The sequence below is a fragment of the Tribolium castaneum genome, chromosome 9 (assembly GCF_031307605.1).
Source record: "Tribolium castaneum strain GA2 chromosome 9, icTriCast1.1, whole genome shotgun sequence".
NCBI lineage: Eukaryota > Metazoa > Arthropoda > Insecta > Coleoptera > Tenebrionidae > Tribolium > Tribolium castaneum.
Genome location: NC_087402.1, coordinates 1,661,038 through 1,684,591, shown reverse-complemented (window position 1 = coordinate 1,684,591; position 23,554 = coordinate 1,661,038). Strand labels below are relative to the sequence as shown.

The following is a 23,554-nucleotide window of genomic DNA, read 5'->3' as shown; positions in this document are numbered from 1 at the left end:
CAGGGTCTTTCACCTGCGTTCCAACCTTCTACCAACAGCTGCCGAACACGGCGGCGTCCGATGGTAGAACTGCACGAAAAAAAAAATTTTAAAACCCGAAACTTTTCATCCAGCGACGTCCTATCCTTATATTCCAGCCAGTGACCAAATTTTTATAATTAGTAAGATGTTGGCAGCCGCAGCGACATCTCCAGAAGGCGACCGATGCTCGGCTATGACCTTGAAAACTGCATTCCAGCCAAGCGGCTGAAAATTCCTCTCTCGCCGAGATGCGAATTACATATTGTCCGTTCAACTTGGTGTAGAATTGAAATTTTTTATACGCGTGCAACGAGGCGAAGTCGAGTGTGTGATCGTAAAAAATAGTATTTGGGCATAAAAGGCGTTCGGTCAGCGGCTGTTTCCGCTCAAAAAACGCAAAATATGTTCGGCGGTCGAACAGCTGACACATAGGAAAATAATAGTCAGCCGTTGACTGGCGCCATTCGCGGCCAAGGTTAAGCGTATTAGTAGGAGCGTGATAATACGAAAAGGAGCTTAAAATAGAATTGCGCGCACCTCTTGCTTTTATGTTGTTTTTCGGAGATTTCCGACTGAAAAGCCTCATTCATTGTTACTTTAGAGAAATTATATGTATATGTTGAGACGAAACGCGATACTTAAGTTGTCTTAAGTAGTTCCACATTCCGACACGCCGCTTGATGGCAGCACTGCACGAGCATGAGTACGCTTGGTGCTATTTTTAGAACAGACTTACCTTACAACTTTTTTTTTCTCTTACCTGTGCAGATCTCGATGTTTGTAGACTGCAGAGTTGGATAACAAAGATAATTTGTTTCGTGAGTGACAACGCTGTGTTGTTTCTTCATTCCGATTTTTTCCCTCATTTCTCTTGCACAACGGTGTAGTTGTTGCGATAATTGAGTTAAAAAAAGCTGTTTCGTAATTGTGATTATATTTTTTTTTCACAAACACGGGAAAAACTTTATGTAATTGTTATCGGGAATTTATGAGTTGTTACAAAAGTATTGATTAGATTGTTTTGAATTTGTCGTTCGTATCTTTTGAAATCTTAACATGACAATGTATGTATGCACTTCGATTCCAGGAAGAGCAGCTGCGCTAATAACACGAAAATATTTTTGCTTGACATCTGTTCGTTTTTGGTGGGAAGTCGTTGCTTGTTTTCATCACGGAAATTCAATTATTTTGTTTTTCGGCGCAACCACAAATCCTTCAAAGATTTATTTTTGTTACGATGGTTGGGCGTAATTTTATGCAGCTGTTTTTGTTTGCGTATTGACTGCAAAAACTTTTTCTTACATACTCGGCTACGGAGGATTTTTTTTGGGGACAAATTACAGAAAAACAAAAAAATAATTTAATCTCCCTTAACGGACACTCTTCACAACGGACAATCGGTGTCCGTTGTTGAGAGGTTTTACTGTAAAGGGTTATGCACTTGGGTCAGAAAAGCTTGCACTGAACCCCCCCCAGTGATTTAAAACGTGCTTCGTTACGTGACGAAGTTATTAGATAATAAATTAATAAGGAACAACTAGTGCCGGTTCGCCGATCACATGTCCGTCTTACGTCGTATAATTTTACCTTGAAAAAGTCAAAGACATTGTCCCGAGCAAGTGAGGCCGTGTTCAGGGGACACAAACCTAAGCTGGTGCATTGTTTATTTCAGGCTGCAATTCTGCAACAAACCGCCGAATACATCTACTCTCTTGAGCAGGAGAAAACGAGACTGTTGTCGCAGAACTGCCAGCTGAAAAGACTCGTTAGTCAACATGAAAGCGGTGGCGGCGAATTGCCACCGAAGAAGCGCAAGACTGAAATTATTTTACCCACAATAACGGCCGAATCCTCTGACGAAGGGCTCGGGTCCATGTCCCCGGAGCCGGTGGGCCTTATCACAGTCAACGTCACCTCCGAATCTCCTGCGGAATTACGAAGGCAGCTGGAGCGGGAACGGGGGCTTCGGATGGTGCTTGAAGAGCAAGTGCGTCAATTTGAAAGCCAAATCTACCACCAGCAGCAAAATACTCAACCCCATACCATCTACCAAGTGGAGGGTACGGAAGAGTTAGCCCTCCAGTTAGTGAGCGCTGAGTGTTTGCCGCCAGTGGGACACACGCAGACGGTGGTGTGTTCGCCCCCTGTCTCACGAAGCCCTAGTCCTGAACCGGAACAAAGGCTGCCTTCGGTGCTGGAGGCGGCGATCAAGGCCGAGCCTAAGGTGTGTAACTATTTTTTTTTTCAATTTTTTTATTTTTTCAATTACGACTAAACTATTTAAAAAAGTGGAACTATGTTGATTCGAACTTATGTAAAATGACCCGGGGAATCGATTGGCATCGAGAAAATCGCCAAATTCCCAACAGTTTTTTAGTTATGATTTTTTTAAAATTTTACCAATTTTTGCATTTATCTGCAATTTGCTCAAAAACTATTAGTCGGAGAACAATAATCTTTTTTGAAAAAAATAGATAACTGAAAGAGCTTTCCAACGATAATACACTTCATGGGGTTATCTCTGATAGTTCCGGAGCTATTGCTCGACAAATGTTCCGGGTACCCAAAATCGACAAAAATTGCGACGAAAATTGAAAAAATCAAACATCAAAAAATCGAACATATGGACTTTTTTTGGACTTTTAACAACTCTAGAGAGTTGTAAAGGCATATATAAAAACGAAAAAGTATGATAGAACGAATTTAAAAAAAAATTTTTTTTTCACTTTCTTGAAGGTAAGTGTTATTACTCAGGAAATTTTAGCAAAAAAAATCAAATTTTTAAATCTCATGAAAAGTTCGTATAATACAGAAAATGAGCCGCTGAATTCAATGGAACAAACGGCATTGCTCTACGACTTTTAGTTTTTGAGTTATGAATTTTTTTGTTAGATAAAATTTTCCACTATGACAAATGGCTACCCTAAATTTAGGAAAAAATTTTTAAATTTTTAATTCTTTTGAAAAATTGATATAATATGTAAAATGAGCCGTAGAATTCAATCGAACAAACCGCAATGCTCTACGACTTTTAGTTTTTGAGTTATGAATTTTTTTAGTGAAGAACTTTGATCGCCTCTGTAGCCGGAACCGTTGCCCGGAGCGGCTCCGGGTTTAATCGAAAAAATAGAGAAAATTAAGCGCTATCAGATAGTTTTTTGTTCGTTGCTCTAAGTCTTACAGTTTCCGAGAAAAACGCAAAAAAAGGTTTCCATTTTCACTTTTTTTCAATTTTCAACCGCCAATTACGGCGAAACTATTAGAGTTATCGAGAAACGGAAAAATCGAGGACAACCGGAGTAAAAAACTCTACAAAATGGCATAGGACTCAAGGCGATATCTCGCAAAAAAATTTTCAATTTTCAAACGCCGATTACGGCCAAACTCAAAGAGCTAGGAGAAAACTCTTTTTTGCATCGTAAAGAGCACATCAAAATCTATAAGATAGGATAAGTTTTATTCGATTCTGAGACACTTTTAAAATTGACCATTTTGTAGGGGGGGGGGTGTTAACTTTTTTTTTATTTTTTTTATTTTCCCAATTACGACTAAACTATTCGAAAAAGTGGAACTGTTTTGATTCTTACCTATGCAAAATGATCCGGGGAATCGATTGGCATCGAAAAAATTGCCAAATTCGTAATAGTTTTTTAGTTATTAATTTTTTTAAATTTTACCAATTTTTGCATTTATCTGCAATTTGCTCAAAAAGTATTAGTCGGAGAACAATAATTTTTTTTGAAAAAAATAGATAATTCAAAGAGCTTTCCAACGATAATAAACTTCATGGGGTTATCTCTGATAGTTCCGGAGCTATTGCTCAACAAATGTTCTGGGTACCCAAAATCGACAAAAATTGCGACGAAAATTGAAAAAATCAAACATCAAAAAATCGAACAAATGGACTTTTTTTGGACTTTTAACAACTCTAGAGAGTTGTAAAGGCATATATAAATACGAAAAAGTACGATAGAACGAATTTAAAAAAAAAATAATTTTTTCACTTTCTTGAAGGTAAGTGTTATTTACTCAGGAAATTTTAGCAAAAAAAATCAAATTTTTAAATCTCATGAAAAGTTCGTATAATACAGAAAATGAGCCGCTGAATTCAATGGAACAAACCGCATTGCTCTACGACTTTTAGTTTTTGAGTAATGAATTTTTTTGTTGGATAAAATTTTCCACTATGACAAATGGCTACCCTAAATTTAGGCAAAAAATTTTAAATTTTTAATTCTTGTGAAAAATTGATATAATATGTAACATGAGCCGTAGAATTCAATCGAACAAACCGCAATGCTCTACGACTTTTAGTTTTTTTTTTATGAATTTTTTTAGTGAAGAACTTTGATCGCCTCTGTAGCCGGAACCGTTGCCCGGAGCGGCTCCGGGTTTAATCGAAAAAATAGAGAAAATTAAGCGCTATCAGATAGTTTTTTGTTCGTTGCTCTAAGTCTTACAGTTTCCGAGAAAAACGCAAAAAAAGGTTTCCATTTTCACTTTTTTTCAATTTTCAACCGCCAATTACGGCGAAACTATTAGAGTTATCGAGAAACGGAAAAATCGAGGACAACCGGAGTAAAAAACTCTACAAAATGGCATAGGACTCAAGGCGATATCTCGCAAAAAAATTTTCAATTTTCAAACGCCGGTTACGGCCAAACTAAAAGAGCTAGGAGAAAACTCTTTTTTGCATCGTAAAGAGCACATCAAAATCTATAAGATAGGATAAGTTTTATTCGATTCTGAGACACTTTTAAAATTGACCATTTTGTAGGGGGGGGTGTTAACTTTTTTTTTATTTTTTTTATTTTCCCAATTACGACTAAACTATTCGAAAAAGTGGAACTGTTTTGATTCTTACCTATGCAAAATGATCCGGGGAATCGATTGGCATCGAAAAAATTGCCAAATTCGTAATAGTTTTTTAGTTATGAATTTTTTAAAATTTTACCAATTTTTGCATTTATCTGCAATTTGCTCAAAAAGTATTAGTCGGAGAACAATAATTTTTTTTGAAAAAGATAGATAATTCAAAGAGCTTTCCAACGATAATAAACTTCATGGGGTTATCTCTGATAGTTCCGGAGCTATTGCTCAACAAATGTTCCGGGTACCCAAAATCGACAAAAATTGCGACGAAAATTGAAAAAATCAAACATCAAAAAATCGAACAAATGGACTTTTTTTGGACTTTTAACAACTCTAGAGAGTTGTAAAGGCATATATAAATACGAAAAAGTACGATAGAACGAATTTAAAAAAAAATAATTTTTTCACTTTCTTGAAGGTAAGTGTTATTTACTCAGGAAATTTTAGCAAAAAAAATCAAATTTTTAAATCTCATGAAAAGTTCGTATAATACAGAAAATGAGCCGCTAAATTCAATCGAACAAACCGCAATGCTCTACGACTTTTAGTTTTTGAGTTATGAATTTTTTTAGTGAAGAACTTTGATCGCCTCTGTAGCCGGAACCGTTGCCCGGAGCGGCTCCGGGTTTAATCGAAAAAATAGAGAAAATTAAGCGCTATCAGATAGTTTTTTGTTCGTTGCTCTAAGTCTTACAGTTTCCGAGAAAAACGCAAAAAAAGGTTTCCATTTTCACTTTTTTTCAATTTTCAACCGCCAATTACGGCGAAACTATTAGAGTTATCGAGAAACGGAAAAATCGAGGACAACCGGAGTAAAAAACTCTACAAAATGGCATAGGACTCAAGGCGATATCTCGCAAAAAAATTTTCAATTTTCAAACGCCGATTACGGCCAAACTAAAAGAGCTAGGAGAAAACTCTTTTTTGCATCGTAAAGAGCACATCAAAATCTATAAGATAGGATAAGTTTTATTCGATTCTGAGACACTTTTAAAATTGACCATTTTGTAGGGGGGGGGTGTTAACTTTTTTTTTATTTTTTTTATTTTCCCAATTACGACTAAACTATTCGAAAAAGTGGAACTGTTTTGATTCTTACCTATGCAAAATGATCCGGGGAATCGATTGGCATCGAAAAAATTGCCAAATTCGTAATAGTTTTTTAGTTATGAATTTTTTAAAATTTTACCAATTTTTGCATTTATCTGCAATTTGCTCAAAAAGTATTAGTCGGAGAACAATAATTTTTTTTGAAAAAAATAGATAATTCAAAGAGCTTTCCAACGATAATAAACTTCATGGGGTTATCTCTGATAGTTCCGGAGCTATTGCTCAACAAATGTTCCGGGTACCCAAAATCGACCAAAATCTCGACAAAAATTGAAAACTTCACACATCAAAAAATCAAACATTTGGTCTTTTAACAGCTCGAGTGGGTTGTAAAGGCATAGAAAAGTCCATTAAACTTGCTGTAATTGAATTATTAATAATAAAAATACAATATGTTCCAACTTGTATTTTTTGCCAAGGTGGAGGTGGAGCGCCTGCCGTCGCCAAACCCGGGCCACGAGGACGCCGCCCCTCGCCTATACGCCGCCAACACCTCGCGCCAGAACCTGGAGACCATCGTCGAGGCGATCCGGCACCTGGAGGGCGACCACATGTTCGGCGACGAGCCGCTGTCGCAGGAGGTGCCGCTCGCGTTGACGAAGAACGAGCGGATGAACACTCTGGTGGAGTTCAGCGCAGCGATGGTCCAACAAAGCCAGCAGTCGCGGCCTGGGGTTATTGTAGTCAAGCAGGCTTCGTGATCCCGCATCATACATTTCGCACGTTCGTATTCCTGTAACGTGCCAACAAACAGCATCCCGGAAGGGAAGTCGGGATCTGTCTCCAACAAAAGCAAACAGTGTTAGGTCGGCCTGCTGCCGCTGCTGAAACGCCGCCGTTGTGTTCCTACATCGTAAAATGCGGACGGCGGAGGGAGAATGGGACGGCGGCCGGCCAAGGTTTTTGAAAATTCAGATTTTTTATAATATGACGGTTTTTTTACGATTTTTTTTTGTTACTTAAAAATAAAGTAATGTTTCTTTTTATTTGAAACGCCAAAAATATATTTATCATAAAATTAGAAATTGTAGTGAAATTGTGTTCCTTTTGTACATATATTTTAACTTTAGGGAAGACGCCGTTAGGTCGGCGCTTAGACATAGCTGTATTGTAGCACTTCAGGTCCAGTCATCAAACACTTGAAAAAAGGGGCGCTACTGACTATTTTAAAACTATTTATCGACCTGTTCTAAAATCATCCAATTAATAAATCAATTTTTTCATAAGAAAATATAGACAAATTCTGAAACAAAAAAACATTATGAACTGATTTCTGTGATTATTAATTTTTGATATACAATAGACTCGTATGTGGTTTAAAGGCATTGACAATTTTATTTTTTTATGAGATTAATTTGAACGTTGTTTTATCATAGAAAAAAACACGTTACTCAATACGAATTGATAGCCGAAATTGTTACATTACTCAATTGGGGCAAAAACCAAGCTGGCGCCCCTTTTGCCTCTCGTGGTTGGGCTGCATAGAGAATTACGTTTCATTTCAGTTCGTTTGTTGTTTTCTTTGTTCGAGATTGTGTTTTTCCAAATGTATATACTAAAAAATTAGTATACGTATAATGAAGTTTGAGAATATTAATGATTGTTTTTCGTTACATTAGTAGGATAATTGAGTTCTGATGCTGATGATCAGGGCACATGCCGACACACATTCAAATAGTAATAATGTGGTGGCAAGAGATCCCGTTTGTTGCCTCTCTGTGAACTGTACTTCTGTCATACCTGCATGAGTGTGTATTTGGAGTGTGCTGAGTTTCTTTTTATACTAAAAAAATTTCGAGAATAAATTGGTTCCAAGCTTGACTCGGGACAGTACTGAAATTCTGAGTAACTGCGATAAAATGAGTAATAAATTAGATTAGGTAGGGTTTGGAAATGTGACTTGTGTGGTGGCCGTTGTTTATATTTTTGCCGAAGTAGGAAATTGTTGAAGGGGTTCTAGTGAAGGGAAGGTGACCACCCGCAAGGTCTTGTTGTTGGTTGGGAGTTGAGTGTCTGTCTACTTGCATCATCCAATCGAACGGTTAGGAAAATTTTGCACTCAGTCGTGGCTGTTCAGAGAAAGTTCCTCGATTTTCCGTTCATTTATTTACGTTTACATTTTTACGTTTAGCTTTCAGGGCAAGGCTTCTCTTTTTACCCCTAAGTATTTACAGTTATGCAAGACTGGGTGTAGACATAGTAATAATTATTATATAGATGTACTTCTAAGTCTACTTTGTAACTATTGGATGGATGTAAAGTAAGTCGATAACTAAATTAACGTTTCTTTGATTGGTTCCCATTATTACTGTGATTGTATTTATATAAAAATTGATAACATTATAATGCTAATTTAGTATATGTACTAGCCACAGGCTATTTTGCGGGCTTGTATCTGTTGAAACTGTTGCTTTTCATACAGCACTCCATTATTGTATGTGTTAGCAGCAACTGATTATCACAAATGATGATCAGTCGCTGATTATGTCTTTCGTTGAAGCTCCAATGTTATTGCAACATACATTTTATTTTGAGTTTTTACACGTTTTCAAAACAATTTTATGTTGCAGTAACTTTGATCGTTTCTGATAAGGTCTGGTCCGACAAAATAATCACTGCACACATTAACTTATTATGGTTATGTGCTTCGATCATTATGTTGTGTCGCTTGTATAAAAACAAAATATTTCAATAAAATATTATAAATTATACCAAACGTTTTTCATTTGCAACTTTACACAAACCAAAGCTTGGAATCTATTTTAAATAAATTTAAAAGCGAAAAGTTACTTAAAATTAAAAAAGAAATTTCGACGAGCAAGGCACTGTTTAAGAAAATAAATAGAAACCTTTATTTGGGAGAAACGCCGATTACGGCCAAACTAAGAGAGCTAGGAGAAAACTGTTTTTTCCATCGTAAAGAGCACTTCAAAATCTATAAAATAGAATAGGTTTCATTTGATTTTGAGACACTTTTAAAATTGACCGATTTTAAGAGGGGGGTGTTAACTTGTTTAATTTTTTTATTTTCTCATTTATTACTGAACTATTGTAAAAAGTGGAACTATTTTGATCCATATCTATGCAAAATGATCCGGGGAATCGATTGGCATCGAGAAAATTACCAAATTCCGTATACTTTTTTAGTTATGAATTTTTTAAAATACCTCCAATTTTTGCATTTATCAGCAATTTGCTCGAAAACTATAAGTCGGAGAACAATAATCTTTTTTGAAAAAAATAGATAATCCAAAGAGCTTTCCAACGATAATACACTTCATGAGGTTATCTCTGATAGTTCCGGAGCTATTGCTCAACAAATGTTCCGGGTACCCAAAATCGACAAAAATTGCGACGAAAATTGAAAAAATCAAATATCAAAAAATCGAATATATGGACTTTTTGTGGACTTTTAACAACTCTAGAGAGATGTAAAGGCATATAAAAGTCCATAAAAGTATACTAGAACGAGTTTCAAAAAAAAATTTTTTTTCACCTTCTTGAAGGTAAGTGTATTACTCAAGAAATTTTAAACAGAAAAATTCAAAATTTTAAATCTCGTGAAAAGTTGGTATTATATATTCAATAAAATTGTATAAAAACAAAATATTATAAATTGTATTAAACGCAACTTCCAAAGCTTGGAATCTGGGTGTCAAAAAAAAACCTTTATTTGGGAGATAGGCAACCAGTTAAACACTTGTGTGTCAAACGTCTGCACACTACGATCAATAAATGGATAAAAAAAATAAGTTCAAACAACTTTATTACTCAAAAATAACTAAATTATACAAATTTTGTTGCAATTCCTAATAATTTGGTATAGTCGGCCCCCTTCGAAAACGTTTTCTCCTTCAAAATAGTCCTTAAGACCGTGGGTATTGGCACATGAATCCTTGTCCCTAGCGGTGTCCCATTGTCATCAATCAAGACCAGATTATTGCTGTCAAATTTCGGTACTCGGGGCTTCTGGTTTTGTTTCAATCCAACAAGAATTCCTTTCTTTTTTTCACCTTTAATTGCAACCAAAACTTTATCTCCTACAAATCATATGTAAAAAAAATATACTTAAATGAAACAAACACAAACCTATTAACCCTACCCCAGTTTTGTTATAAACGTGAATACATCTTGGAGGTTTGCCCTCAGCCATTGCCCTTTTACCTATCTCACTGTTGTCTACCACTCTGAGTCTTGATAAGAGCCGAATTTCGTTACATACTTGCGTAAAATGAATATTTCGTTTAGATAGTGTTATTACTGGGGATAATTTTGGTAGAATTTGGTTGTTGCAAAACATTTCGGAACGATTTTTTACGAATAAATTGGGGTTAAGTTGTAGTGCTTATGACAGCAGCTCTGTAAAAATGGTTGCTAGTGCGCTGCCGCTGCTACTTACTACTAGATGACGCCGTCTTCGGCTCGTTGTAGACAAAGCTTGCTAGATGGTGCTTCGAACAAACCAGTGGCCACCAAACCTTTAAAAAGAATTATTCTATTATTAAAAGTGGTTGTAATTCTGTTGACTTTAAACAATTTAATTGAATAATTGTAGTTATTACCGGTTTTATTGTTATGTTTGTAAAGATTTAATCTCTAGGTAATATTTTTTTTTCATGTAGTTTACATTGGCAAAGAAAATTTCACAATCTAGAGGATCAATTAATGTTCTTGATCAAATGGTAAAATAAAAAAAAATTAACGTAAAAACTTACTGTTTAACAATTCTATATTAATTAATCCTTTATTTATTCGTATTTAATTTTAAGCCTGAGTTAAATTCCACTACTATAAAATGTTATTAAATCCAAGAAAAAAGTAAGAGCAGTTCACATTAAATTTATACATTTTTAAGACGTGTCTGATATGTTTAGCACTTCTTCAAACTGTTTTTTGGGCAAAAGTGTTAATTAAAATTGTGTTAAATGTTAAAATAGATAAGTGATTGCTTTAAATTTGTCCTAGATATGATTATAACTACAATAAATAACGAAAAAAAACTGCCGAATAAAAAACACAAGAACCCGTCGGTAGCTCTCATCACGCTGTTTGTGGTGTTATTTTTATATTTGAATGTGTGCACACGCTAACTAACAAATTATAATGTAGTATTTGCATAAATATTTGGATAATAAGCATAAAAACTATTTTTCTTTGTTAAAGTCTTCTAATTGCATCATCAAATGTGTTAATCAGTTGTGCAATTTTGAATAACAGGAGCACAATGCAATCTCCATTTTGGAAAGATTAGATGCTCAAAATGAGTCATATTGCGAATATGGGGTGTGACAATAATGTAACTTCCGATTACAGACGCCATTATTTATTTCGCGTCACTGAACCGAAGCAAAAGGCTTTGGAAGTAACAACTTAACATTTTCTTTCGTCCATTTGAAAGAGTTAATTCACAATTTTCGCACACGATTTCGCGATTACGGTCAATACCGAATTTTGTAACAAAAGGAGTGAAAAAAAATATAAATTAGATTATTTATAATATAAATTTTCACCTAAATTAATTCTTTTACAGTCCTGAAATTTTAAGAATCGCACGAGAATTTTGAAATCATTTATTTTTGTAATTTTTGCAAAAAGCTGAAACATTTCATTTTTTAATAATAAAATAATAAAGTCAACACTAAACAGTTACATATTATTTTTACAAGTACAACAAAATATCGCTTCCCCGAGAATTTTTTAAGTAATATTTTTCGACAATTCTTAAATAAATGTATGATACTGAAATAAATTAAGTATAAACTGTGTTTCTACAGCATGTTTTAGAAAAAAAATCCGATGCGAATTCGATTAAGAGTTTGTAAAAACTTCTAGAGTTTGTTCAAGCCTCAAAAAACTTAATTTTATTTATCCTTTAACTAATACTGCTGTCGTTTTATTTAAAATATTATTCACAAATTTGTAATTTACGAGTTCGCTTATTTTTTATGAGAAGAATAAAGTTTTTATTGTTTCTACTTCAGAATTTTACCTTGAAAATATTTTTTTATAGAAACACAACTACAATGAAGCATTATATTAAACTTCAGCACACGCATAAACTCGGAGAATAATAGTTTTTGCCAAATAATAACAAATACTGTAGTGGAAAAATGCTCTAAAATGACAAATGTAAAATAAGTGGTGAAATAAAATGTTTGTTCTTCTGATATATTAGGAAAAAAAAAACAGTTCTTTTACAGTTTTTGATGTTTTATTTTTTTTCAAAAAATTCTGTTTTGTTTTTAATTAATTATTTATAATTTAAAAATATATTAAAAGTAAATCGATGGAAATAAGCTGAACATACGCAAAGTTTTTATCAAAAAAATAAGTTAGTCGACAAATAATTTCTCAAATTAGTAGACTGAAGGCATTTTTTTTTACAGTGTTGGACTCAATTTGCAAATGATTTACAGTTTGTTGACCGTTGTTTTAACTTAATAAAAGCAAAAAATGTAAATTATTTAGATGTTAGGTGACGTTTTGCGTCAATTTAATAAATTCTCTTAAAATAAACGACTTTTCATTAAAAAATAAGCAGACTTTGCAAAAATACGCATGAAAATAAAAAAACTTTCAAGTAACTGATCAATGTTATTTCCATTATTTTCACAGATTTCAGTCCGTTTTTAAATAACTTTGAACGGTTCTTTTAAAGTTATTGATGTTTTCTATTTTTTTTTTCGAAAAATAAATTACTTTTTTAAATTGGATTGGTTTCACAAGAAAAAATCTTTCATTTTACCTACTTATTTAAATTTAACTCATGTCAGAATAATGATATTCTTGCCATCATAGGTATATTTAAAATTCAAAAGCTTCGCAGTATTTTTATTACGAAATAAGTAAAAAAAAATTTCACAATTCGTTATTACCTGGCAGAAAGACTTAATTATTTCGCTTAAATCCTTGTCTTCTTAACTTTTATAATACGTAATAAAAGTGTAAATCGAACAAAATAAGGTGAACTTGAGCAAAATTTTTATCAAAAAAATAAGTTTAGTCAACAAATAATTTCTTAAATTAGCGAGGATTTTATTCGAAAAATCACCCAATATACGTCCTATAATTCAACAGAACGAAGGCATTTTTTTTAATTTTAAAATTATTTAGAATTTTTTGGTTTTTTAAAAATACATGCGAAGTTTGCATGAGTTTTTGAGTTTTAATAACTTGCCAAAAAAATAAGAAATAAAAATAAAAATAAGAAGCTAGTTGAAGGAAACAAAAAACTACACAAATAACAGTTCTTTATTTATCCCACTTATTAGAAAAGAATTTTGCGATTTATTATCAAAATATTTGTGGCAGTTTCGCTCCTCGCCTCAGCTTCCCTTTTACACGGTTTTTCCCAAGATCTGTTTGCGGTGTTGAGAGAAGTAGCGCATGTTTTCGGCTTGAATGACACCGTGTTTGACAAGTACTCAGAGTCCGTCCACACCTTCTTCAATGCTTGTCACCCGTGACCGGTGATTGGACCCGACATTTACACAATGAAATCCTTAAACACTAAACACAAATATTCCCTCCGCTGGTATTATATACCGCAACCATTGGATTTCCAACGACTTGAAATTAAAAAATCCATATCTCGAGACCAAAAAGCTCATTTGAAGACGGAATGCGGAATTGGAGAGCTCATAATGACGGTTTACAATTAGAGATAATTAGAACTGCAGTGTTTCCGCATGCGTCCACGTTGTGGCCCACAGATTAACTAACGACGTTTAATTGGATTTTCGATCACTGAATTACAACGCCTAGATTGCCCGCAAACGGCACACAAGGCGAAAGTTCGGCCAAAAACACGTAGCTTTCCAATTCGAAAAATTGATAAAAAATCAACTGGCGGGTCACCGTGTTATTTTTTCCTCCTTGCACTTGTAAATTTTTCCCTTAGTTGGGTTTTTCTTAGTTCTGTTGAAAAGTTGGGAAATGAGCGCTGATTGAAGTAAATTAATTCATAGTTTTGTGGGAGAAAAATCGCATCAGCGTCGTTATTCCAAGTGGATGAGTTCACCATATAAAGACAAGGAGAAGTTGTGTTTTGGTGAACGATTTTTCCAATAAACATCTGTCGAGAATAGACCTTATCTCGGGCTAGTCGACATTTACACTACAATTTATCGAATGAACAAAACGTTGTATACAGTAATTTTATATATTTAAGATTGTGTATCTTATAAAGAATGACATTTGAAAGCGTTCTTCTTGTATGCATTTAGCTGTCAACAAGACATCTGCTGAAGGCACACACACACGTATTACCTGAAACAAGTGTGGCTAATTTAAATGGGAATTTCTCAGCTCAATGCTTTGCCCACATCAGTTTTGACATCCGTTGCCGTTGTGTTATGGAATTTAATAATGTACATAAATATCGGGTCCGGTAGTGGCTTATTCAACACCATGTTTCTATAAATGTGATACATTTTTTTTGATGAAAAACTTTTTTTAACAGAAAGAGAGTCATATTTTTGTTTTTTTGTTTTTGTTATCTCTTGAGGGCTGTATAAATTTACAAATTTTTATGAATAATTTGCGTTAAAAATCGTTTTTTAATTTGTTGATTGCAGTACGAATTACGAGTTATTTCACAACTTATTTTTGTTTAAAGTACGCACCATTTTATCCAAATATCCAAACGTCCAACTACAAAAATAGATACAAAAGTGTGCAAGTTATTTATCTGTTGGTAATAATAAAAATAACTGTATTTTAAAAAATACTTAAAAGAGAGACAAACTGATCAAAGTCCATATTTTTGCCCATTTTGTTTAAAAAAAAGTATAAAAGAAATGAATATATTAAATTCAAAAACCACTTATAATAAACTAACACTTTTACTAAAGGTTTTTAAAATTATTAAGTTAAACGTTAAACTTGTAAAACTTCTTATACTTTGGTCGTTTGGTACCATTTTGGAAAATTAATATATTTTTCCACAAAATAATGTTCAAAATACTTTAGGATTCAAACGGAGTTTGAATTAAACTACGAACAAATAAATAGAGATATTACCATTAGTTTAACTTTTAGTTAAAAATTGAAATTTTACAGTACAACCTCTCAACGACGGACACCGATAGAAAATCTTTAACTGTCCGTTATTGAGAGGTGTCCGCTAATAAGAGGTGCAAAATTTTAATATTGGTTTTGTTTCGTTTCTACAAAAATGTCCGTTGTGGAAAAATGTCCGTTATGCGGAGGTGTCCATTAAGAAAGGTTTTACTGTATTTGTTATTTAAATAATGAACTGCATCAAGGTATTACAATAAGAAAGAACATAATGTATAAAAAGTAAATCCCAGAATACGTAGGTCTAGTCTCTAGTGCCAAAAACTTTTTTTAGTAATAATTTTGCAGTGATTGTCTTTGAGAAATAATTTAAGCCTAAATTGTTAAATATAGTGTCGGGAACTGACTGAATACTACTTACAGTTGTTTGTAAATTCGGTGAAAAATTCTTTAACTTAGAAAAAGCTACACATTTCCACACTCAAATAAATAGTAAAAATTTAAAATTCTTCACTCAATTTCAACTCGTCAGAAAAGCTGAATTTTTTCATTCACAACGTGTTTTTTCTCGCGTCTAAAATGTAAAAATGTACTTTTACTTTTTTAATTAATTTGTTTCTTATATTAAGTAATTTTTTCATTATTTTGTAATCATACCAAAACTTTATTATTCGCTTTTGTCAGATAAACCTATTATCAGATAAATCAAAAAAATAAAAATAATGCCTGTTTATTCCACTACCAATCATTTTTGTTTAAAGTAACACATTTTATTTGCTTTTAATCTCATTTGTAAATATTTAGACGTACGTATAGATACAAAATTAACATTAAAAATTCTATCAACTCATAGAAATTAAAATTTGATCAAAAAATTTAACAATTTTTCTTGAATTTTTTATCTTCATCTTAATTTTTAAAAGTTTCCAAATTTTTAGGAGATTACGACTTTTATTAACAAGGTATTTACACTAGAAACTGTAAAGTTTCTAGTAGAATTTGTTATACAAAATTTGAATATAAGATTGTTACTAAAAAAAAACGGTTAAATTTCAAATTATTTGCTATGTAGAAAATTGCAGTTTAATTAATTACAAAGCAAAATTAAATTTACAGGAGAGCAAAATCCATTCTGCAAATAATCTCACCTGACCTGACTTTGGTTTACGATAGAGAATTTTTTTTTATGAATTTGGTAAAACAGTTTTAGAGATGTATTCATTGAGTTCACAGTTCAGTTACACAGTTTTCTCTTAATTATTATTAATATTGTGTTATTATTATTATTTGATTTAGTTTTACTTATTTTACTTGATATAATAATGGGCAGTATTTTCTGTAATTTTTTAATTTTGAACAAACTGTACACAGTGTACAGTCTTAACCATATTTAGGGCCAGTTAACAGAACATATTATTTTGAAATTAAATTTTAATTCCAGACTAACTTGATATTTATCAATGTATTTTAAAGAGTAACTTAAAAATTAATTAATCAGTTAATGAAATTGCAAACAATTTTTTTTTACTTTTGAAGAAATAAAATATTTCAAGAGAAAAAAAAATTAAAATTTATAAAATTGCGTTAATTTCAAAATTTGTTTGAATATTTTTTAGAGTAATTTAGTTCCAGTAACGATTATTAAAAGCAAAATTAGCTTTACATTATTTTATCTCTCTTTGCGGCTTTATTTAGAAGCAAAAAATTACCGAAAAATTATAAAATAAATCATACAAAAGCCCAGTTGTGTGTATTTATTAGTAACTGTTTAAAATTTAATTTTTTTAATTTTAATACTCAAATAATCAAACTTACTCGAATTGAATAACAGTATTATTGAAGCGTAGTCAGAACTAAAATCTTGTTTTATTAAAACACAACACTAAAGCACTTAGGACCAAAATATAAAAGTTTTACCAACAATTTTTTGCGTTTTTTACACCAAATGTGCACTCACTGGGACGTTTAAAATTACACTGAAAAACAATCTCATTCCCATCAGAAGCCTTGCTTTAATAACCCTCTTCAATAAAACAATAGTTTTCAATCACGATTCATACCCGATCGAATTTACAAGTATGTGGTGGGGTTTTCACAATTAATATTTCTAAATTCGTTATTTATTAAATTATTGTTGTAACTGTAAGTTAATAATTTTGTGTTTCCAGCAGATTTGAACAGTTTAATTTTTTTAATAATTATTCGGTGTGTAAACTTGTTTCTTTGACTGTACTTTCAGCCATCGCAAAGCCACCACTTCTGTCTCATTTCTCATTGAAATAATTTCGTTCATCCATCTTTTTTCCACTTGAAACTCAAATATTCAAGCGTCCCGTTCCATCGTAAGATTGCAATGCGAATTTTGTTCTTTGGGATGTAAAAATATGTAAATCTCACTGAAAGCTTTATATGGCATGAGCTTTTTATTCGGGGGATTTCAGAGAAGGGGACTTTAGTCGCCGCCCCTTAGACTGAAGGTAAGGGAACACCCCGAGCTCCCATTAAATCGGCATCAGCATGCGAGCAAAGCGGCCGAGAAATTAAGCGCATTTTTTCACATGCTGACGCTTTCAAGCGCCTGCTCTTGTGCACCCGACTAGAGCAATCGTAATGGTCGCCGAAATAAATTAATTCGTCGTTAATTTGGCGGTTAGTTAAGATTAATCCCGGGTTAGGTGTGGGATTGTTTGGTGAAAGTCAATTAAGGCGCCGTGGCTGTCATCAGCCATTTGTGAAGAATGAAATTACAAGTCCATTATAATTTAAGCGATTTAATCTTAGACCTCGAATACAGCGAAATTTTCATCGTGATTCCTAACGAACCGAAAACGAATCCCAGTTGGAGGAGAATTACCGCCATTTTACAGCGACACAAAACGTTCAGCGTAACAGCCGGGAAGTCTTTATTATATTAAACATTATGGTAATTCGTAATTATCGTCATTCGTTGGACGCAAAGAGGTCGTTAGGCATTGTATTATGTACGCTGGCGTGGATTTTTACATCAAAGGGATGAAGTAAACGGCGAATCAACAAATTGCAAGGCGATGGTTTGCCACAAAAAATATTCAAATTATTGTAATTACGACCGAATGTGGGGCAAGTTTTAGGGGTGGGCCCTGCGCCCTTTTATTCACCTATCACACAATTATTATTCTTTAACTCTGTGGACATGGTTAAGTTTTCAGATATAAAGAAAAATTCATGCAAAAGTTTAAATACTAATAAAATTATATTGACGCAATAATCACTAAAAAAACTGTAACTCGGACTGCGCAAATTGTAATTCAAAAATAAAAAAGTATTTTGGGTTTAAAATTTAAAATTACAAAATACCACAAAAAACAAAACTATGTTCCTAATTATCACTACGTTTCTATATTTGGTTAAACTATTTTTAATTACAAAATATTTAACAACTTCTCACACTTTGATTTTACTTTAAACATTATGATATTTTCTTTAATATTGGAAGGTACAGTAAATTATATGTGATCTTTTCTTAAATTCCGCTAAAAAAATACAGGTTCTACGAGCTCTGAAATTACAAAAAATGTTTTTTCAAATCAAAATGTAGCAAATTTTCTGAAATACTCTTAACTGTTTCCTTAAATTAAATTTACTACACAGTTGACCTTTTCTGAAATTTCAATTAACGTTATCTGAAATATCTGAAATACATTTAAAAAAAAATGTAAAACGTTTAATAAATTTACTTAAAATTGGATTAAATGTTTACTTGAAAAACCCATAAGCAACCCAAGCGTTAAGCACCTCAGGCAACAAATATCTTCGACTGGTAAAATGTTCTTACCGTTCTTGGTACGTAATTTAGTGGAATTATTTATTACAATGTTGCAAGAGTGTTTTTCAACACTTGTTAGACATGTATTTTAATATAAATGTAGAAAATTGAATGTTTTGTCGATAGCAACATTATTTTTTACAAGTGATTTTTTTTCTTTTTCAATAGAAGGAATTTTAGTAAATTTGATTAAAATTGTGTTATTTTCACGTATTTACTTAATAATATTTAAGCTTCATATCCATATTTTACTTTTGTTGCTAAAGCAAAAGACAAATATGTATATTGTTCTTGTTAATTTTGGTGGATGCGCTGGGTTTAACATTTACTACGATTGTTTAATGAACACCTTTGTTAATTGGGACAATTAAAAATCAAATATTATTGAAAGTTTAAATTGTCAAACAATATTTTTAAACAATTTAGCTCGTATGAGATAATGATGACGCACTTTATGATTTTTGTAAAATAACGTTGTATAGTAAATAATCTAGTCTACAGGTTTTTTCTGTTAGGTTATTAAGTTATTATTAAAATATTAACAAAATCTTACAAAATGAGAATTAATAAGCTCCCTGATAATAAATACAAAGATACATGTTTAGAAATTATACGGTGCGTTCAAAAAATCTTTAAATCAACTCTTGCTGTGGAATTTAGATTGACAGATTTTTATTGTTATTAAAGTGTTGAAATGTCAAACGTGCCACCTGCGATTTTATCCAACGCCAGTACTTTCGTATGTTGTAATCGTACGAAATCGACATTCTTTCAAAATTTCACAGCAAGAGTTGATCTAAAGACTTTTTGAACTCACTGTACAAACCAAAATAAAAAGTTTATTCAATAATAATTTCCTAAAATTTGTTTGATGATTAATATTATCCGAATTTAAAATATTGAGCTTCTGAATGAATTCAGCGTTCTTTAGTTTACATCGCAAAAATGTTCTAATTCTAATAAAATACGTAAAAAATGAAGCTTTTATTAAGTAAATAATACTAATTATTATATAACAGTTAATGTAACAAAAAAATAAATGTGTAAAGTAACACGTAAACATAAAAAAGTTGATAAATGTACGACAAAAGTGACATAATAAACAGAATAAAAAAATTAAAACTTTATTGGCAATGTAAAAACTTAAAACGTAAATAATAAAATTACAAATTACCAGCTAATTCTCGTAAGATTACAAGCTTTGCAAAAATAATTTTAAACTAATTAAACCTTAAACAGCCGCTTGAGATAGTAATAATGTCGATCAGTTAAACCGTTAAAATTTAAGAAAAAACTTTTCCATAAAAATTAAAGAAAAAATAAAATATGTATAAATAAATAATAATAATAAATAATAAATATATTTAAAAATACAGTGCGTTTAAAAAGTCCTTAGATCAACTTGCTGTGGAATTTTATGATTACTACATAAAAAAAAACAGAATAAAACAATAATCTATCAAAGACAATAAAAATTTGTCAATCTAAATTCCATAGCAAAAGTTGGATCTAAAGTCTTTTTGAGCGCATGGTATTATTTATATACCAATAAAGAGGTAGTCTTACTTTTGTTAACAAGCTTTATAATCACGGTTTGAAACGAATTCTATATTTTTGTGAATTAATTAAGTAAAGTTTTTAAGATCCTTTTTAAGTAAATCAACTAGAACATATAAATTACTTGTACAAGTATTTAACTTTCAATCAAACAATAATTAAAAAGAAATAAGAATTAATAAAAACGTAGCTAAACTGCGATAAGTTGTAGGTATTTATTATTGTTCTCATGTAAATCTCTGTTTCTCTAAGTTTACTTATGAACTTAGAAAAGTTTTGAATATTGCTATTTTAATATATTGGAAAGTATCATCTGAATAAAATAAAAAGCTTCATAGAAAACACAAAATTCTGATATTCCTTTCATGCTTCTACTACAGACTTTGTTTAAAATCTAGTAAAATCAAAAACTTTTTTCGATCAGTTTATTTTTCTACAATCGTCAGAAGAATGCCAATTTTTTGTGCGTAGTTGTTATTTTTATATTTGTTTTAATTAATTATTAATTAATTTAAAAAAGCTAAAATTTCCAATTATTTCATAATATTCTGAGCAACTACGAGTATTTAAAGTTGCAACAAAAAAGTATAAACAAAAGTGAAAAATTTGAAATAATTATTACGAGGAAAGATTGTTGGACAATTTTTTTAGACTTAAAAAAACCGTCCAAAATGAGAAAGTCCAGGTGATTAAAAGAAACCCAGCAAAGAAGTGTCACCAATTTGGTCGAATGCAAGTATAGTGCCTTGCATCGGTGCACTTTCCTCATTAAAATATTGCAATTACTGGCATGGTGTTAAAACAAACAAAAACTCGCTTTCAAATTACAATCCAGTCCGTCCTCTTCATCCGACGACGATTCAGCGTAAGCAAATGACTTCGAAAATAAATTTCCCGCAACATATGATGAAAGCAGCGCATGAATCGTTATCGCCTCATCATAATGAACCCTCAAGTGTTATATTTTTAATAAGACGGCCATTTTGTCCGCGCTTTTCACAATGCGCGTCCGTCATTAAAATTCTTCCCCCATTCGGAGATACAATCAGGAGCTTCGTTAGGCAATTACAAAATGACCCTCTTCTGCATACATCGGCCTGTAATTATTCATTATCTTGTGATGAGTCAAACTCATCGAGTTATGGCGCGGCTTTTCACCAATAAGCATTTACTCGCTGATTGATTGCTGCCAGAGGGGGCAATATTTACATCTAGATACCACCCTCCAATCGTAGCGCAAAGAACGGAAATGCAAATAACTTAATATTTCATGCAGAAAGCGGCCCCCGCTCCACAAATATTTATATTAACACGACTGCAATAACTTTAATACAATTTCCCGAATTTTCGCCGAATAAATAATAAATCGCGTATTACGTTCGACGAGGTGGAGAAATTGAGTTTCTCCAACTTTTACCTAAAGTGACTATCGAAGTTTTTTCCGGGAGTATTTACCATTTTTATTGAAATTTTCCGTGATCTTATTGAAGTTTTTCGTTTTTCAATCGGGTTCATATTTACATGACTGAAGGAACGGCCGACTTTTGCACGATAATGCAAGGGTGATTTTACTGAAATGACTCGTTAGAAGGGCACAGATGTGCATTAACAATTATGGGATTTACGCTTCGTTCTTGCCGTTTAAGTTCACTTGACAACAACGAGGTGCTAATGATTGAGCCAAAAAAGAGTCCTTGTACTTGCAAGTAATTAATTACAATTATTACGTGAAAGTAATTGGATTATCTTTTTAGTAATTGGAGGAGCAATGAATTATTTGCACTTCAATTTTGATTTAAGTGTAATTCAGTGGGCATAAAAATTTAAATCGGATTTTAAACCGAAATCAAGTAATTCAAAGTAATCGGTTCTGAGTACTTGGGATGCAAATGCCATGATGTTTAAAAAATGGAAATAGAAGTAGTTCCCTCATTGTTTAAACAACAAAAAATTAATCAGTAGATTTTTAAAAGCTTATTTTAACTCGAAATAAATTTGTTTTGTCAAAAATGGAAATATTATTACCCTTTTTATTTTTCCTAACATAATACAGTCGTGTTCAGAAGTTTATGAAGGTAAGTGCCTTGACCATTAAAATTTTAATCAAAAAAAAAAATTTAATTTTCGTGAAAAGCTGGTATAACAGGTACAGAAAATGAACCGCTAAATTCACTGGAATAAACCGTTTTGCTCTACGGCTTTTAGTTTTTTTTTTTTAATAAAATTTTCCACCATGACAAATGGCTACCTAATTTTAGGCAAAAAATTTTAAATTTTTAATTCTTGTGAAAAATTGATATAATATGTAAAATGAGCCGTAGAATTCAATGGAACCAACCGCAATGCTCTACGACTTTTAGTTTTCGAGTTATGAATTTTTTTAGTGAAAAACTTTGATCGCCTCTGTAGCCGGAACCGTTGCCCGGAGCGGCTCCGGGTTTAATCGAAAAAATAGAGAAAATTAAGCGCTATCAGATGGTTTTTTGTTCGTTGCTCTAACTATTACAGTTTCCGAGAAAAACGCAAAAAAAGGTTTCCATTTTCACTTTTTTTCAATTTTCAACCGCCAATTACGGCGAAACTATTAGAGTTATCAAAAAATGGAAAAATCGAGGACAACCGGAATAAAAAACTCTACAAAATGGCATAGGACTCAAGGCGAGATCTCGCAAAAAAATTTCAATTTTCAATCGCCGATTACGGCCAAACTAAAAGAGCTAGGAGAAAAAGTTTTTTTCCATCGGAAAGAGCACACCAAAATCTATAAGATAGAGTAGCTTTCATTTGATTTTGAGACACTTTTAAAATTGACCAATTTTAAGGGGGGGGGTGTTACTTTTTTTTATTTTTTTTATTTTCTCATTTACGGCTAAACTATTTTAAAAAGTAAAACTATTTTTGTCCCTACCCATGCAAAATGATCCGGGGAATCGATTGGCATCAAGAAAATTGCGAAATTTCCAACAGTTTTTTTATTTATGAATTTTTTTAAATTTCACCAATTTTTGCATTTATCAGCAATTTGCTCGAAAACTATAAGTCGCAGAGCAATAATCTTTTTTGAAAAAAATAGATAATCAAAAAAGCTTTTCAACGATAATAAACTTCATAGGGTTACCTCTAACAGTTCCGGAGTTATTGCTCGATAAATGTTCCGGGTACTGAAAATCG

General features: G+C 32.2%; 3 protein-coding genes across 3 annotated transcripts in view; 1 reads left to right on the top strand and 2 right to left on the bottom strand.

Annotated features, from left to right (window-relative positions):
* crp (cropped) overlaps positions 1 to 8,719 on the top strand; it is a 29,364-nt gene extending 20,645 nt beyond the window's left edge. Inside the window, exons 3-4 of the mRNA XM_962644.5 lie at positions 1,694 to 2,245; positions 6,423 to 8,719. Coding sequence (XP_967737.2) covers positions 1,694 to 2,245; positions 6,423 to 6,704 — 834 coding nt within the window. The 3' untranslated portion in view covers positions 6,705 to 8,719. The remainder of the gene's footprint in view (positions 1 to 1,693; positions 2,246 to 6,422) is intronic.
* Positions 8,720 to 9,752: 1,033 nt separating this feature from the next.
* On the bottom strand, positions 9,753 to 10,385 carry mRpL14 (mitochondrial ribosomal protein L14). The gene is made up of 2 exons (XM_962566.5): positions 10,093 to 10,385; positions 9,753 to 10,043 (listed from the first exon to the last, which is right to left on the bottom strand). The coding sequence occupies exons 1-2, from the start codon at positions 10,301 to 10,303 to the stop codon at positions 9,790 to 9,792; spliced, it is 465 nt and encodes a 154-aa protein (XP_967659.3). The 5' UTR covers positions 10,304 to 10,385; the 3' UTR covers positions 9,753 to 9,789.
* LOC103312579 (uncharacterized) overlaps positions 10,354 to 23,554 on the bottom strand; it is a 127,641-nt gene continuing 114,440 nt past the window's right edge. The window contains exon 3 of the mRNA XM_064358627.1: positions 10,354 to 10,481. Coding sequence (XP_064214697.1) covers positions 10,395 to 10,481 — 87 coding nt within the window. The 3' untranslated portion in view covers positions 10,354 to 10,394. The remainder of the gene's footprint in view (positions 10,482 to 23,554) is intronic.

What these genes read in the sequence shown, in the direction of transcription:
- mRpL14 (XM_962566.5), bottom strand. Translation starts at nt 10,303, where the DNA reads ATGTTTTGCAACAACCAAATTCTACCAAAATTATCCCCAGTAATAACA. An exon ending in AACTGGGGTAGGGTTAATAG is followed by an intron (nt 10,044 to 10,092) that starts GTTTGTGTTTGT and finishes TATGATTTGTAG; the next exon opens with GAGATAAAGTTTTGGTTGCA.